Source organism: Drosophila virilis, chromosome 4 (assembly GCF_030788295.1).
Source record: "Drosophila virilis strain 15010-1051.87 chromosome 4, Dvir_AGI_RSII-ME, whole genome shotgun sequence".
NCBI lineage: Eukaryota > Metazoa > Arthropoda > Insecta > Diptera > Drosophilidae > Drosophila > Drosophila virilis.
This window is the reverse complement of record NC_091546.1, coordinates 20,917,752-20,935,370: the sequence shown is the minus strand read 5'-3', so window position 1 is coordinate 20,935,370 and position 17,619 is coordinate 20,917,752. Positions and strand designations below refer to the sequence as shown.

General features: G+C 41.6%; 2 protein-coding genes across 14 annotated transcripts in view; one reads left to right on the top strand and one right to left on the bottom strand.

Annotated features, from left to right (window-relative positions):
• Ca-beta (Calcium channel protein beta subunit) overlaps positions 1-17,619 on the top strand; it is a 36,832-nt gene that overhangs the window by 3,691 nt on the left and 15,522 nt on the right. For all 13 annotated transcript variants that reach the window (XR_011416770.1, XR_011416771.1, XM_070209342.1 and 10 more), the window contains exon 3: positions 11,658-11,693. Coding sequence is in view for 11 of the 13 variants with exons in the window: in XM_070209342.1 (XP_070065443.1) it covers positions 11,658-11,693 (36 nt within the window). In the remaining 2 variants the exon portion in view is untranslated. The remainder of the gene's footprint in view (positions 1-11,657; positions 11,694-17,619) is intronic.
• On the bottom strand, positions 15,735-16,942 carry Boh2 (Buddy of Hmr 2). Its single transcript, XM_002051223.4, has 2 exons — positions 16,737-16,942; positions 15,735-16,672 (listed from the first exon to the last, which is right to left on the bottom strand). The coding sequence occupies exons 1-2, from the start codon at positions 16,740-16,742 to the stop codon at positions 15,872-15,874; spliced, it is 807 nt and encodes a 268-aa protein (XP_002051259.2). The 5' UTR covers positions 16,743-16,942; the 3' UTR covers positions 15,735-15,871.

The window sequence follows — 17,619 nt, the reverse complement described above, 5'->3', positions numbered from 1 at the left end:
TGCCACAACTTGGCTAATAGGCTGAATTGATTAGCATTTTAGCTAACATTGTAATTGGCATTGAACTCAAGTGGACCAAATCTGAATATGGTGAGGACTGTGGCTAATGTACTTACTATGTAAACTAGACACATTTACTTGGGATTATCGGTCGCGTTATTGTGCTCATCAGTGCTAAACAACAATCAAGAAAATGGTGTCCTAAGTAACGACAAACTTATTATGATATCCACAAGCTTTTTGAATACTTTATCCTAAATTGTAAGTCTGTGAACATATCAGAAAGCGTGATGACATCGTCAGCTATCAAATTCATAGGAGATGATCCAAAATATGACACTAACTAATGACGTTAACAATGCCGATGTTAATGGTGTTGTCTCAAGAACTGGTTCCGATCGAAACAACAGACTGGCAGTAATAGCGGGCGGGTCGAGGGCGTGACCAGCACATAACACTTCCGTAAACTTACGCGAAAAACCAGTACAAAAATGAAACAATGATCGTAGCGGCATTTAATTTGGTATTGTGTATGTACGATCGGTGATCGGAGGCAATCGAGGTGTATATTTTAATTTTTGGCTCGCAACTAAACCAGTTTCAGCTGTCTGTTTGAATAATATTCAATGATTACTGAATTTAGCGCAGGATAAATTTGCTTTTTGGCTAAGTGACGTAAAGCTAAAGCAGTCAAATAACACATAAAAGAAGAACAAAAATTCATTAAATATTTAAGCTTAAGAATGAGGCCAAAATCGTCAAAGATGACTGCAGTGATTTTTATTTTTTTTTTGTTTCTTGAGAGTAGATAATTTACATTTCTCACAACGGTCGAAGTTGATTTCAACGCTTAACCAAGCAACCAACAAAACTAAAAGAAAAAAGTAGATACCCAAAATGTCCCAGCAACAGTTGACCAACCTTATATGTATCTGTGTATTTGTATCTGTAAATGATTTTAGCCATGCCGCCGGCTTCATGTTGGGTAATCAAATTAATAATGGGCTAAAAATTACATTTCAAGTCGTTTGAATAAATTAACAATTATAGTATAGTATATACTTTTGGGATGAACAATTTTCTATCCGAGCGACCATATGCTGTTAATTTATGCATAAACAAGTAAATGGTAAAGATATTCCGGTAGAAACTGTATCCAACACTGGCCACGATCATTAACGAGGGAAACGGCAGTTTACTAATGCGTTTGCTAGGGTTTAATTACTAAAGTTTTGGACGTTTTTTTTTTTTTTTGTATTTTTCTCTTAATTTGAGTCGCAACCAACAATGTTGAATACTGGAAAAAAGTCTTGCATATTTTAGCCGCTTTAATTTGAGGGAGTAGCCAAGTTTCTAATTTAACCGAAGACTACTTGAAAACACACATGCAATTCATTTAAAAATAGGTTTGATTAATTTTTCATGCTAAAACAATTTGAATTCCAACAGAAGCATAACAAATTGCAGTAGTCAAAAGTATTCAAATGAATTCATAAAATTAATTCATGCCTTCATGACTTCCGTCAGCTGCAGGGATAAACAAAAATAATAATAATGAAAATTGCACTTGAATTCTGTGACCCTGAAAACTGAAGTTTTGCCACAGCTTTTTGGCTCGAATTTTATTTAATTTTTATTTATTTTTGTTTGTTCTTTTTTGAAAGCACGTAGTACATTGAGTGAGCCCGTTAATTATAGAGGTCGATCAATTATTCATTTGCCAGATTACCTGGGAAGAGCGCAAGCGAAGCACAAAATGAACTTCACTTAAAATGATTCTGCGAATTTTGCATTCATTTAGCCGCTCGACACTGCTCCTCTCCGGTCTCTGGCTCATTTCAATATTTTTATTGTCTGATTGAAGTGTGACGTTGCGGCCAGCAGCTGCAGATGGAGCTGCGTACTGTGGACTGGATACTGGATACTGGGTACTGGGCACTGGGCACTGGGACTCTGTGCGGCATTTCGCCAAAGAGATTAATTGCCGGTCGGCTGCGTGCTTTCATGCCATGATCAGCGCGGGGGAGGTTTTTGGGGTACCTGATCGGCGGTGATGAGGCAGAAACGGGAACTGCATGCCCACCAATTTTCATTTCCGAGTTAATTGTTTGGCCTGCCTCATACTTCAGAACCTCAAAGTTCATCAATCTTGTACCGAAACTGTACCTAGATTTAAGCCCAGTCAACAGACATCCGCACGCAGCACCAAATTCCTCTGAATTACCAGAGAATATCAAATTAACAGCAAATCCATTTAAAACTTATGCCTGAGCAATGTCCGAATGTATTTGGATTGATTTAGTATCAAATGGATTTGCTTTTCAAATTGCGAATATAAGAAAGAGTTCTTAAAGTAAGCATTTCGGTTTCAGACAAAAATCATCGACTTTCGGCGAGTTTTGCAATTAAATTATTGTTTTTCTTAAGCTTTTCTCTAAGTGATTTGCCATTAGTTTCATTTGCAAGTGAATTCGCAGCTGAACCTGAAACTGCTGTGAACAGTTTTCAGCTAAATTCCTGACATTTTCTTATGAGACGCATCTATAAATTAATAGGGCCAACCATGTAAATTGGACGCTTCACTGGCCGCATTAGAACAACTAGTTAGCTGAACAGTTGGACAGTTGACCGAGGTAATTTCACTAGCCAGACCACACTGTTGGCCATGGTGACGCTTTCCACCTGCTCGATTTAAGGAGACAGCCAAATTCGGTGATGACGTCGGCCACCGGCGCAGGTGAAAATCAAATGTCCCCGACGGCTGGGCCTGCTGTCACTGTCCCCGTTCCTGTGCGTGTGAATTTTCAGATGGTCCCAATGTCTGTTTTCAATTTTCGATTTCGTGTTTTTTCCTGTAAATGCTCTGGCGTTCAATTTTCAGCACACAAACACACAGAGAGACGTACACGTGTTGACAGACACGCAGATAGGCCGTGGAAAACAGGTAGTCCTGACCCATGCCAGGTCACAGGCTGCAAATGAAATCATCGAGGGCGCCCCACGGCCCGGACTTGGACACATCCACATCGTGTGGACTGTGGTCACGGCCGGTTGACAAAGCCACAGGTCTTGCCTAGGCCCGAATAGCCTCAGAGACCGCAATTGAATAAAATCGATTTCGTGCCGAACAAAAAAAGGTCAAATGCATTGCGCTAAGTGAAATTCGATATGGAGAAATGAGCAAATCTAATCCAAGTCCGAGCTGCATCTAGTGCAAACATCCTGGCCATCGCCCGCCACTTGGCCACCAGCTGCCGACTAGCCTGTGCACAAGGACGCGCCAGGTCCTCAGTCAAGGCAGAGCAATAGCCAACAAGTTAACAGGCCCCACACCCCCAACACTTTAGCAGATGTATATGTTAATGTGAGCGCCTCTGGGCGAATGGGCGTGCGTGTGTGTGTGGGAATTGTAATTAGTGGCACTTTCCCAGTTCTTTTGTTTGCGCACACTTGACACAGCAACGATTGCGGCCAGCCAGAGCAGGGACGAGCTGCCTAGGACCTAAACTGACATGTAATATCTTCATATACACATATATACATTAAATGCAAACAGTATCTTGGATTGAGTTTGCCTAGACAGCACATATATATATTTATTTTGATATTTAATCAAGGGTATTTTGACTGCTGTAATAGCTTTCGACTGCACTGGAGCATTGTGTCTGTGTTTGTTAAAAAAAAAAATGTTTGAAAGCACGACATATATTTAAAAAATGAAAAGTGTCTTTTAATTCCAACCATTTTTCGATTGAGCGTATAGCCGGAATCTTTTTTTAAAAGGTGTCGTGCGGCCATTTAAACACTTGCCCCGCCCCTGTAGAATAGGCTCAAGCGAATTGCTTCCAACGCATTTCTATTGTTTAGTATTTGCTTTCGTAATTTCGCTTCAGTCGGGTCACATTCATCAAAAATATATTCAAATTATGCAAATCAACAGATCTGCACTCAACCCGAAACGTGCAGGCACTTTCCAAAAACTTAGACCTTACTGGGACCCTAAATCATCTGGACGGAAAAGGAAAGAGCCAAACTGGCACCACGACAGATACATCTTTGGAAAATTATTTGCCATTGTTTGTCGCAATTGTTGTTAGTTGTAGTAGTGGGGGTTACGATGGTGCAGCCGCTTGTTTCCACCATAATTCTTTTAATTATATGATCTATTACATTAGACATAGTGAATGCATACATATACATATTTCTCGCACACTTGTAACACATTTTAGCATATTTTATTAATTTAAATAATTCAACTCGGCCACTCGGACAGATCTGTGCGGCCCGATAAAGCGCCCGAGTTAAGCTGTAGACCGTTGGGTTTGGTGCGGAAAACGCGGAAAACGGAATACGCGTTTGTTCAGCGATGAGTGACGAAATGCCGGACAGCCGGTTGAAAGTCGCACAGAGTTCAAAACTAAAGAAAACCCACCGAAGCGTCCAAGCGATCGCATCCACCTCCGTTAATTTGTTGAGGTCGCTAATTAAATTCAGTGGAAAACAGGCGCATTTACCGATGTACAAACGCAGAAGTTTACCACAAAATATAATTTTTAATAAACTCCTACGACTGTTTTTCCATCCGTAATTTGTTTATTATTTAGCTGTCCCGACTACATTTTCTTGACCGCCCACTTTCGGCTTGCCTCTCGCTTGGCTTTTACCAGGTTTATTATGCATAGTCGACATTCTAGACATGAATAATGGGTGTCTAAGTACCGATTACGCCCCTTTTTATCACGGGAAGTTGATCTTATATAGAAAGCTGACTTCAAAATATAGTTGTATGCTAAGATAGACTAGAGACCTGGACTAGCAAAGGTCTGAGCCAATCTGCCTGTGAATTTGTCACAGTGTGATGCACCTCGTCGCCAGCAACGTGTCAAGTGTACACAAAGCGCCACTAGCTCATGGGAATTGTGGGTGCAGCTACCACAGGAGCCAAAAGTCAATAGACGGCCTGGCCTAATGGCATTGTTTGCCCGATGCACACAAAAGCATCAAAGGCTCTATTCCCGTTGGTGCAACCCGTCAACTGCTGCAGCTCTTTGGCGGTTATTAAATGCCGCTAATCCTTCAATGATGCAGTAGGTCGCACGTGTTAAATGCTTGAATGTCAAGTGGCTAATAGAGCTATCTTCGTGATGCGCTTTGAATAATGATATCTGGCTACTGGTAACAAAGTAAATGACTGAATGAAAACCCAAAGCCAAACCCAAACTCTAACCCCAACACAAACAACACAAGTGCGGCTCCTGACTCTGACTGTGATCCTCACGCGCCATCCGTCACTCGAACGCCGAACGTTGAGATGTTGATGTTTTGACAGCACAACATCATTATCTACTCATTGTCTAGCTCGACCTTAGTCTCTATCTGTGGGACTGGGACTGGGACTGGGACTGGAACTGCCTAGGCTTGTGCCCCAATCAAGGCAGACGTCATTATAGACAGATGTGCTTCATCATCTTGCCCGAGACACAGCAATAGAAACAGTTTGTGCAGTTACCCCAGCCACATTGATACCGATCCGATGTAATTAGATGCCAGGTTTTACAAAATACCCGTTCAGAACCAGATTTGATATGATTTTTTCATAGGTGAGCTCATATTGTTTTTGTTTTGACCAAGAACGTCAATTAAACTGTTGGTAATATAAACCGAACCTAATGTCACTGCGTTGCCAGAGTAGTAAAGATTTAATCATTGCACACGCGTACACCCCACGCTAGTCCTAAAATTCTTCAGCACGATGCGTATCTTGACCAGAATACATCTTCTTTTATAGCCGAAAAGAAAGTGTGAATCAATTAGACCCGAACGGAGTCCCAATTGTTTACTTTGCCAAAAAAAAAAGAGATGAAAAACAATTAGGGAATTTTATTGCGCTCAATTTTTCTTCTTGTTTGTTGGGTTTGTTATACTTCGGGCCCGTTGTCAATGCCGTAAAACTGTTTACGGCCTGCTTGCTGGGTCGTTGGGTGAAAGGCCGGGCTATAAAGCTATAAATGGACAGCGATCTATGGATAAGTGTCAGCCTGTGCTTATACATATATCCGAGCCAGATACTTGTAGTTGTCTATGTCTATTAGCCCCCGTTTACAAAATATTGTCAAAAAATTAATATTACTGCTAAACGCGTTGCCAAGCCTCGAACGCTGCGTCATCGTCTGATTCACAGATCGGATCGTCATCGTCATTGCCATCGCCATCGCCATCGTCACGGTTCTGGGGTAAGTGAGGACCACCTCAAACTCAAATGTTTGGCACGCGCGTTCTCTGCGCTGCCGGCCTGCTACAGCGACAGCGACGCTGACGCCGACTGCGCCAGCGGCAGCACCAATTGAAATGATTAGTTTGAGTTGTCAGATTTTGACAAGCGGTTGTCATCTAGGCTGTCAAACATTTTGGCTTTGGTTGCCTTGGCAATGAAATGAGTTGACAAATTCTTTCATATATTTCAGAAAATTTTAATACTATTTTCTGTTATTCAAATCCGATAAATTATATATTTTCCTGCAAAACTGTCCGACTATGTTTTGGTCAACTTTATTAAGTTTTATTTTTTCAAAAACCTCCCCAGCTTAGTAGTATATTTTCGGCTTTCTTTGCGATGGTTTTATTTATCGCTTACAGAATTTAGTTATTATGTCAGTGTCTTTTATTTAGATAGAATATTGCTAGCAAAAGCAATTTATCTCTGCCTTCTCTCTATAGGGGTAGAAATTTTTAGCCAAACTAACTAAAGATGAACTGGTCAACTGAGGATTCGTTTTATTCAGCAATCATAGCTGATATATATTTGACGCAGTTCCATTTTCGTGTGGAAATGTGTTTGATGTATGTAGGTAAATGAAAATGTGCAAATGGGCTATCCAGACCTAGGAGGTGGGTCTCACCTAGTCAAGCTCCCTCGACTTACTTTTTTATGATTGATGGCGTTTTGTTGACTTCTAAAACAGTCAACCTTTTTGCTTATCAAAACCAAAGAAAACGTCAAAAGCAATCAAACAATCAAGGGAAAAAATAAGGCAAGATTTTGTATAATATTTCGTAATTAAATGTTGGAATGTAATTTCGAAGCTTTATTTGTATCTTAAGCAACGATAACTGGACTTTGATCATAACTGAGCATAATTATAGTCCCAAGTCATAACCCTAAATACAGTCCGCATACACAGACTAGGCCTCGCACACGCACAACCGAATTTTTAGAGCTTCAGAAGATGGTGTACTATAAAAGTGCTTTATATCATTTTCCCATAGCTGACCGATGCACGGAACGAATCTTTATTTATGGCATAATGATCGCTTGACTCCCAATAGTCCCTTCTTCTTTGCATGTGTATGTATACGTAGAGTGAGAGTGAGGGAAAGGAGTAGGGTGAGTCGCTTCGGGTGCCCGTCTCATCGCTTTACGATCAATGCTCGTTTTAAGCGTGTGTGTATGTGTGTGTGTGTGTGTGTGTATTGGACATCATCTGTACCCGTCTCTGGCCAGCTCTTCGATAATTCTTTATTATTTCTTTAAAACTTCACCTTTAATTAAACACGAAACGAAATTATAAAATTGTACCTGCTTTAGCAGCCACCACTGCCCAAGTCCAAGTCGCAGTTTCAACTTCTTCGTGTTGTGTTTTTTTTTTTTTTGTTTTTGTTATTTAGTTTTGTTTCTTCAGCCCACGGGGGAATTTTTACCTGAACCAACGAACAGCGCGATCAGCGCACGCAGCGTCCCGCTCATCTGCTCTCGTGCGCGCCCCGGTTTCTCATGTGTGTCCCCAAATTCGATCAATTTAGATACAAACACCCATTTATGCATCAGTACCTTTTATTAAACTACAAGCGCGCGTGTGTGTGTGTATGTGTGCCTGTATGTGTGGGTCTCAGTTTCTGTTGCCGCCGATCTGAGCGCTACGTGCTGCCTTAATAAGCCCGTTAATGGAATATTAGGCAATGGCAAAGAGTTTCAATTCGGCTCGGGGAGACAATCAATATCAATACACTACACATTTCGAGTCGCACATGGCGACACACTGAGAGCGAGAGACACTGAGACAACGGCTGGGGACAGCGACGGAGCCAAGTTGAAATTGTCGGCTGTTGTTGTTGTTGTTTATTCGGCTCTTTTTTAGAGCTAGTGGCCAGCTCTGAGCATCACACGATCGAAAGGTTTTAGTGCTGGAATGCAATAAAAATTTTATTTTTGTTTTGTTCGATTTGATACAAGTTTTATAGTTGGTCTGGTTATTGTGTGTAGGAGATACGTACGCACGTATGTATGCATAAATACCAATATCACTGAGAGTACACACACTCACATGCACATAAATGCTGGTAAAAACAAGTATACAATCGGTCAAAAGTAACGCATATATTTTGTTATATATATATATGTACACTGAAAATAATATTTATTGAAGACAAAGCATATATTTCTATTTTCTATATTAGGCTGAAAATGTTTTTTCATGAAAAGCCAAATTTTCTTCGTACATGATTTAAAAAGATTCATAATTAATTAATTAGTTGACCTTAGACTTTCGCCCATAAATAGGAATATCGATTATGTGTGAAAGCTCTCAATTTAAGAATGCATATTTAATAGTCGCATTTTTCTACCCCCGCTAAGGGTTACAACCACAATTTACTTGCTGTAAATACAAATATTCATATAATATACATAAGCCCTCTCGACCATATGAGCTCTTCTAGCGTATTTTAAGCTTCCGCCTACATTTACCTAATTTAAGTCTTTGCCATTGCATACGGCGATCGCGGCTCTCTTTTCTCCAGTTTCTTCTTGTTCGTTATGTCGTTGTCTCTGTCGATGTAATAAATATATTTGATACTCGCACTAAGCCCGAATTAACATAATTTGATCGAGCGGTTGGCCGCTGCGGCCGACAGTGACAGCGTCGCATTTTTTATGCCCGCTGGACGCATCGGAAAATTATTACATGAAAAACGATACCTTTTTCCCCCACTCACTCGCTGTAATAAAAAAGATGCTTTCTTTCTATCTATCGGCTAGGAGGATCTGTGTATTATGATCATACACTGGCACTAACACATGCATACTCTCTAATGCGGCATACACATGCAGCCCAACTAGACTAATGTTGTTGAAGAAAAAAAAAAATAATAATATAGAAGAAAGAAAGAAATACAACAGAGAAGAGATCTGTAACTAAATTTATTCAAAGGCGATTCGAAAAACGTCGCCATGACTCTCTCCCCTTTCTTTTTGATACACTCACAGACTCGTTAAGAATAGATTTTAGATTCGTCGGCCATGGTAATGCGTGTGACTGATATTAGAGGAAAGTACTTTGAACGTTCCTGTCCCCAGTTCCAGTTCCAGTTGCATTCCCATTTTCCTTTGCATTCCCAATCCCATTCCCATTCCCATTCTTTGCATTAGTTACCGATACTGCATCAGCATTTCACTATATCCATGTCTTCTTCGTTTCTGGCTTTCTTTCACCTACAAGATTTATCGCTTTGTATTTGTATTATTTTTAGTTGTTTTATGTCAGCTGCACTCCCGTCCAACTGCTCGGTTTTTCTCAGCCCTCTTGGCCTCTCACTCGTACTGCATATCTCCATACAATCCAGATACATAGTTAGCTTTTAAGGCTAAAAATCGAGTCTCTATACATCGGGCAAGGGGACAGGCAAGTGGGCTCTTAGATGCACAAAATTACGGCGACATTTTATGGATGTTGGCGGCGCATTCAGCCCGTATAAGTTTTTTTCTTCAATACAATGCCAATGTACAACTTTATACCTAGCATCGGGCCCTAATTAGGTCCCCTGTTTTCTCTGATTGGGCGTGTAGACGAATCTATTTTAAGCTGTTATTATTGCTATAGCCGCATACTCAGGGGTGGTTGGGTTGCTTATAAGTAGAGTTGTAAAAAAAATATGTGGAACAATTCGTAATATATATATGTATATCACAATTTTAAAAACATATGATTTTTATCACAGGAGAAGAAAAATTAATCAATTTTAACGGCGATTAGATAAGAATAAAATGATTTAAAGTTATTAATACACAATTCAGTTGGTAAGAGCATATTAATATCGAATGTAAAACTGAATGAGGTCATTCGAGAAAAATTTTCAAATCGAAATAACTTTCGTGGCATCTCGGGTTACATGAAATCAGCGAATGTCACATTCTTGAGAAGTATTTTGAGCAATTTGATTCAAATATTATATTCTTTTCATTTTGAAAGCAACGTAAAACTGTTAGTTTAAGCATTTTAGTATTATTTGCACAAAGCAAAAATGAGAATACTGTTAGAGCTTTACTCTACACACATAAAATCCATTTGTTATGTATCTTTTGGTAGCCATTTTTTGACAAAATTCCAAAACAAAAGACTCGAAGAGTGCAAATCTATTGAGATGCTCGGTCCGGCCCCCGTCTGCCAATCGTACCCTTCTATAAGACAATAGAATCACACGTGGATAAATAATGTCTTTTCGCTAGTTTCAAAGAAGTTATTAATTAATGTATGACTCGAAGTTGGGTTGAATCTTCGCTAGTTGCTTGGCCTTTACAGCTGACGCTGTGGTCGGCCACAACACAACACAACACGACCCGACCCGACCCGTCCCGGCAAGATACCTAATGTTTCGGTCATTCCCATTTTGTATTCCAGTTCATGTTATGTTAATCGCCCAGAGAGTGACCAAAATGATGGAAGAAGCTGCCTTTACGATGGCTTTTGGAGACATGTTCTCTGTATAAAATTAAGTATTATTTGATTGCTTTTGTCGAAATCGCCGCTAAGAATTTTGTTTAGTTGTAGTTGTGTAACTTATATTCTGTATATCTTTCGCTTTAGTTAATAAATACTCAAATTTAAATAGAAATTTCGGTCGCTTGCAGAGTTCATTGCACTGTGCTTAGGCATATGTATATCGTATATTTTGATGACAGAGTATTAAAATATACATATACATATTGAAAACGGCAACAGTTCGAATGACTTGTTATATTCCCAGAAACCAAAAGGATTTACAATTGTTTCTCTTCTCCAAAAATGAATCTATTTGATGCAGGTGCTTGAACGTTCCTTGAATAGCCGGTCCCCATAATTGCACTACATTTCTAAACATATAGATTCTGGTACGTGATTTCACGCTCAAGATAAATGCGTCCTTGTTTGATTCTAGGAAATGGAAATGGGATTAGATTTTCACCACTTTTTGTTCGGCACACGTTTTAGCAAGTGTTTGACTGGATAACCGAATGGTTTTTGAAATTGCACGTGTGTGCAATGCCCCACCTGAACGTGAGTGCATGCCGCAGCATAGTTTCTCTTACACAACGACATAGCTGCTCAGATTACGCACATATGCTATTATACCGAAGTACATTGTCTCTTGACATTGTGTTTATGTCCTCTTTATATAAATTAATTGCATCTGAACACTTTTTGCGAAACGAACAGGATATAATGCTTTCTCGATGGTATCCCTGTGGTGTTTAAGGGAAAGCACTTTATTTAAAATCATGTTTGGCTCGTAAATTAATTTTTTACATTTTTTAATTTTAGACATCCTTCAATTTAATCACAAAAATTTATTTCAACATAACATTCTTTATTTCCAACTAATGTCTATCCCATTTCTTTTTCTAGGGTTCCTCACCAACTCTGACGCTGGTCACCTCAAAAGTGAGTATATTTCACCTTTCTTTTACATATACTTAGCGTTAAAGATACTGCATGGCTTACCTAGGCTCGAGACTTCTGTTGAAATGCATGCGCTCCATACAATTCCATTCATTCCATAAAGTTCGTGATACATTGCGAATTGTTGTATCAATTAGGTCGGGTTGGGAAAATCGGTCTCTGGCAATGACCAGAAAACAAGGGCACAAATGTAGCTGGTCCTCAGAATTTCGGTAGGCTGAAGTCTTCAAAGCTGGTGACTCAGCGCAGAACCACGTAAAGGAAATGACGAATACACGGAACAAAAGGAGCAAAGCGGGAAAGAAGTGAGCTTGCAGCGCGAGATGTTGCACCAAGACAACATGTGAAATACACACACACACACACATACACACGCACACACACACACACATGAGTGGCAACTCCAACTGTGGCTGTGTAAATATCTTACCGATTTAAGTGCTCGTTTTAAGTCTTTCTGCACTCGTAAAAATTATACTTAATATGTTAAATTGGATGCACTGTCGCCAACGCCGGTTGTAATAAGTTTGAATAAGGGTTTTTAGGTAACCGTCGGTGCCCCAGAGATTACCTGGCAGCAGATTACGATATCGGGTAATCGCAGCTCCCAGTCAAGTCGTTAGACCCTGAGAAATGGCCGCACACTCAGCGAATTCTGCAGAAGAAGTCAGCCAAGAACTGAAGTGTAGAGGAGGAGCACAGCATGCGACCTTGAAAACGCAAACTATGCCGCGAGGGCGCTACACACACAGGCAAAGACGCATCCAAACACACACATGCACAGCAGAAAGCTTGAGAACGGGAGCTGCGCACAGTAAGACAACTCGAGCCAGGGAAACGAAGTGTGTGCGTGTGTGTGTGGATATGTGTTTGCTTGTCCTATGCAAGATACAGTAACAAAACGAGTTTCGCTACCACCACAAGCTGCATCAGTATCCGTATCTAACAGATACACAGATACTTCGCATGCAAGCCCGAAGACCGAAGACCGAAGAAGCACCGCAACGCAAAATTCGGTCTTTGTGCCAATAGAACTTAGAATGCGGTAGGACGTCAACGTCGACTTTTGTTGCTGTTGTTGTTTGTATTAAACTTGTTGTTGTTGTTGTTGTTTTGTACGCTGTTATTCCGCCGCGCCACAGGAAACGGCAACATTGCCAGTCTTAGGCTTTGATCTCGATCTGCCCTGCCCTGCCCTGCCCTCCGCTTGCAGTGTAGCAGAAGGGATGCCGAGTGTGGCAAAGCATCTAAACAAATTTCCATGCATATGTACGTCAATGCTGCTGCCGTTTGTCCCAGTCAAAAATCCCAGTTGGCTGCCAACAAGCCGGCGATATGCAAGATTTAATTTGACTTCATAATTTTTGTGCGCGGCACATTCAAAATTTAATTAAATTCATTGTTTGGTTGGTCTCAAAGTTTGACACATTGCATACGAGTCGAAAATTGCTTTTGCTGCGAGACAGTCTACTTCATATTTTTGCTGTTCTTAAATTGGGAGTTGTCCAAGCTTTGGTGAAGTTAACGATCCCCTCGACCTTTACAAATATATTTATATTTCCAAAGTTATCCTAAGCAATCTGCAAGTGGCACTATGTATAAAATTTGACTACTGAATATAGCTTCCCTAGAAAAAATCTCTCATAAGTAAAGTTCTTATAATAAAAAGTATTTTTCTATAAAAAAATATCTTAACTAAACCCAGCAGTTTCTAGTCACAATGGTCCTTACATATAAGCAACATGTGTAGATCGAATATAGCTTGTTTTATGTATTTCTTCTTGGATATATGTAAAATCTTCGGCCACCAAAAGATAACTGTTTTTAATTTAGAGAAATGGCACTGATATCGCCTTGAACTATGAATGCATGTTCAGGTATTATTGTCATGTGGTCAATGCATGCTTCCAGGAATACATTAATTCGACTTATACAAACGCACACTTAAGACCGCGCTCTAAAGCAGCCATATCCAATGCGTTGGAGTGCTATACATATAAAGATCAACGTTTTATGCATCCTTAACTTACACTCTATTTTAATTGCCAAGAAATCCACACAATCACAGTTGGTGCCTCGGTCCCACACACCGACCGACCCATCTTATGTGCAATTAAACAGCAAGCCCAGGTTTGCGGTTGGTTGGGTGGGGGCAAGGGCATGGGCAAAAGCAAATTTACGTCCGCTGTCAAAAGGCAGCGACGTAGCGTATTTAATATTTTTCAGCGTGTTTTACCATTTCATGTTGTGTCATCATCATCGTCAGCATCAGCACCAGGAACGGGCGCAGGCGCAGTCCCAGTCGGAGTCAGAGTCACGGTTGCTGAAAAGAGAACAGAAGATACAGATACACTCGGCGTGGAGTGGTCAATCCTGTTCCTTAGGCTTCTGTGCCGGCATAGCTGAGACGGGAACGGGAACGGACGGGATACAAATTTGTACGCTCAACTACAAACTAAAAAGTCTTAAAAGCATTTGCAGAAACGAAGGCAAAGAGTAAACACAATAAAGGCATAAAAATTGCGAGTGAGCAAACAAATAAAAGGAAACAAGTGAGAAGCAGGAGAGGCAGGAGAGGCAGGGACCAGCAGTCAACACACAGACGGGGCAGACGGGGTTGGGGGGCAGACAGGGCATCGCAGGCATGGTGTATGTTGTTTTGTATCTGTGCTGCTCATTTGCACTTGGAATACAAAAGATACATTTTCGTAAGACCATTTTGACATGACAAGATAACGACAAGCAATCCAACCAAGCGACCGGACGATAGTCGGGGGAGCACTGGCAACGGGCAACGGGCAACGGGCCGCGGGCCGCGGACACCGGGCATGAAAGCTGCGCCTGCTCATTGGCTCCTTGCCGACCTTTGCCTGAGTGTTTCGTATTTTAATTTTCATTACGGCCACACCGCCGCATTGGAAGGTTCTTGAGAAGCTGCGACGGCGACGGCGACGACCGGCAGCGCATAAAGTCAGCGCAAGCAGCGCAAATGTGAGTATTTCTCAGAAATTGCAAATTATTTTTGAGCTGAGCGCCTGCGCCTCGAGATGCCTCGTCACAGGTACGAGTCGCAACTGGCGCGGCAGCAGCAGCAGCAGCAGCCACAGCCGCCAAAATGAGTTAGCATCCCAATCCCAATCCCTGTGTGCGAGTGTGTGTGCGTGTGTATGACTTTGCTGAGTGCCAGCGCAACCGGCGAGCGAAACAAATGCGCAGATACTTTTGCCCATTGACACACCCGCACCCCTCTTTATATCGCACCACAACTTCAGACTGGGACAGGACGCGGCCAACGGCCATCAAGTGCTCCGGCCTCGTCCACTTTTTGCCCCGCGCACCGCCCTTGCCCTAAAGTGGTGTTTATGCACTCTCATAAACATTTTCATTTTAATGATTTTTATTATTGTGCACATTCGTTACTTTTTATGCGCCCTAGAGGATCACGCCAGCCAGAGGATCATGCGCTGCATACCCTTAATCTTAATCGTGTCCCGATCTTGGCCCTGAGTACTGAGAAAATTTAGTCAGCGACATTCATTTGTCGCCTCCCAATTTAGACACACTTTTGCTTAGACATTCGTATTTGTTTTAATTTTCAATATCATAATTACAAATATTACGAACTCCTATGCATGAATCCTTAGAGTGCATGTTGGAGTCTTCATTGCTTTTATGCTCTTATGTGGTTAGTTGCTGCGATCGCCTCATCCTGCCGAATCATAAAAATTAATTTACGTTCGATTGCAAAATATTCGCCGCACAGTGGACAACGCCGCCAGAGCTGATGACACATAAAATTCCGCGTTTATGACCCCTTAAGATTCAACTTGTGTATGGCAAAATCTGTGTGAAGTACCAGAGATCCAATGGCAGCTTATCCATTTCGGTTTCATTAAAAAGCGAAACCTCGTAAAAAAAAAAAATCCTGTGTTCTTTTTCTACCTCCTGGCCGCTGGCAGACCCAACCTGCAATTTGCATTGTCCGCGTTCAAGAATCCATAGCTATATAAATTACAACTCAAGTTTCTGCTAAAGCTGAACAAGTCTTTTTATTAACAGCGAAACTTAACACATATTTTGGTATAGTTTGTTTGTTTAGAATGGAAAAGCGTACTTCTTGGTTACCTAAGAATAAATTATTGTTATTAATTCTATTTAAGTTACTTTGTCGCATGACCACCGCCCAGACGGGCAACAGTGCGGCGTAATTTGAGAATCTCGGCTTGCAGCTGGTCAACGCTATTGTCCACGGCTGTTGGCTTTGGCTGGGCTGTTGCTCCTGGGGCGGATGTGCGATTAGCCACAAAAGGCAGCGCGCCCTCCACACTGGCAATGGAAAGATCTGGATGAATCTGTGGAGTAGTCACGTTCACGCTGTTAGCAACTGGCGCAGCCACCGCAGTGTTGGGTGTAGAAACAGTAGCAGAAGCAGCTAAAGCTGGAGTAGTGGGCACTGTGGCTTGAGCGGCAGCAGCAGACGTTTGTGCAATGGCGCGGTGTGTAGATATTAATTTCTGTAGCTTTGCTGTGGCGCTCTCACGCTGTGAGTCCAGCAGCATGCGCATCGCTTCTTGATCTTCCGACTTGGCTTTCTCCATGGAGTCGGAGCCCTCGTCTATGAACACGTAATTTATGACGTGCGCGTGTGTGCCTGGCTTAATCCGGTAAATGGGCTGACCATCGCCGGCTCCAGATGCAGCTGATAGAGAGGGTATATCGCCCATTTTGGCCATTTCGCCACCCACTTGGAAAATCGATGTCTTGCCATTCACCACCAGCGGCTTGGGCATAATGTAAGGTGCAGACACAAACTGGGAGCACTTGCGCTTGGTCACTTCCACATATTTGCTCACCCGACAGCCGCTGGTGCTGCAAGCCCGCAACGGCGCAGCCATGGACTCGCCGCCGGCGCCACTGGCTCCACTCGCTGTTGTTGCTATATTGGAGCTAGTCGCTTGCATCTGTAATTGCCATTTAGATTGCATTAGCTTAGAATTTCAATTGATGCAAAACTTTAAAACTTACATTCATTTAACTTTGTTATTTGTTTGACAATTTTCGTGCGGCGCGTCTGCGATGTAAATCTAGTGTATTCTTTTATCACATTGGATTGACGCTTTCCTATTTGAAGAGCTGTCAACGTTTCAGCTTGTGCTCAAATCCGAAAATCACAGCTACCAAATAGCTTAGATTTTGTTAAAACTAATGAAAAACTGTAATGTATGCAGATGCATTACAATTCGATGAACTGAACCAAAAGAACTTGCTCATGTTCAAAAAAGAACAAATCGACTCAGTTCTCACAGAGACGCAGCGCGCATGCCTGGTTATCGATTGCGAAAAGGTTCGATAACTCATTAAGCAGATACTTTGGCGCGAAGCAAAGAAAATTCAAATGCCTCGAATATATATATGTAATTAAAACCACAAGAGAAATGTATAATCTGGTCAGCTATTACAATTATGTATTATGCATTGAACCCAATAAGTTCAAAGGTGCTTTGCATACTGGAATTTAAAATCTGTGGCCAAGCGGCAGTGGTGAGTCCATTTTAAAGTGCAATGACCTGAAAGCCCTTGAACAGAACATTGAGCAGCCGTGGCAAAGTGTGGCCGCGACAGACACCCGCTTCATTTACATTCCCGAGTACTTTAAAAATGGGCAGGCAACGCCAAAGTTGAGTCGTTAAAAGCACTGAAAACGGTTATCATACGGCGGTCGAGACCAACGTCAGTCCTTTTGCCAGCTTCTTTAATTTCGACGTCCATCTCACAGCCAACAGTCGCTCAAAGCGTTGACCAGACTTGCAGCCTCATTGTTGGCTCAAATGAAATAATTACTTTAGCACACTTTGACTGACTGACTGACTGGCTGACTGAATGCCTGGCTGTAAAGCCGTCTTCTGTG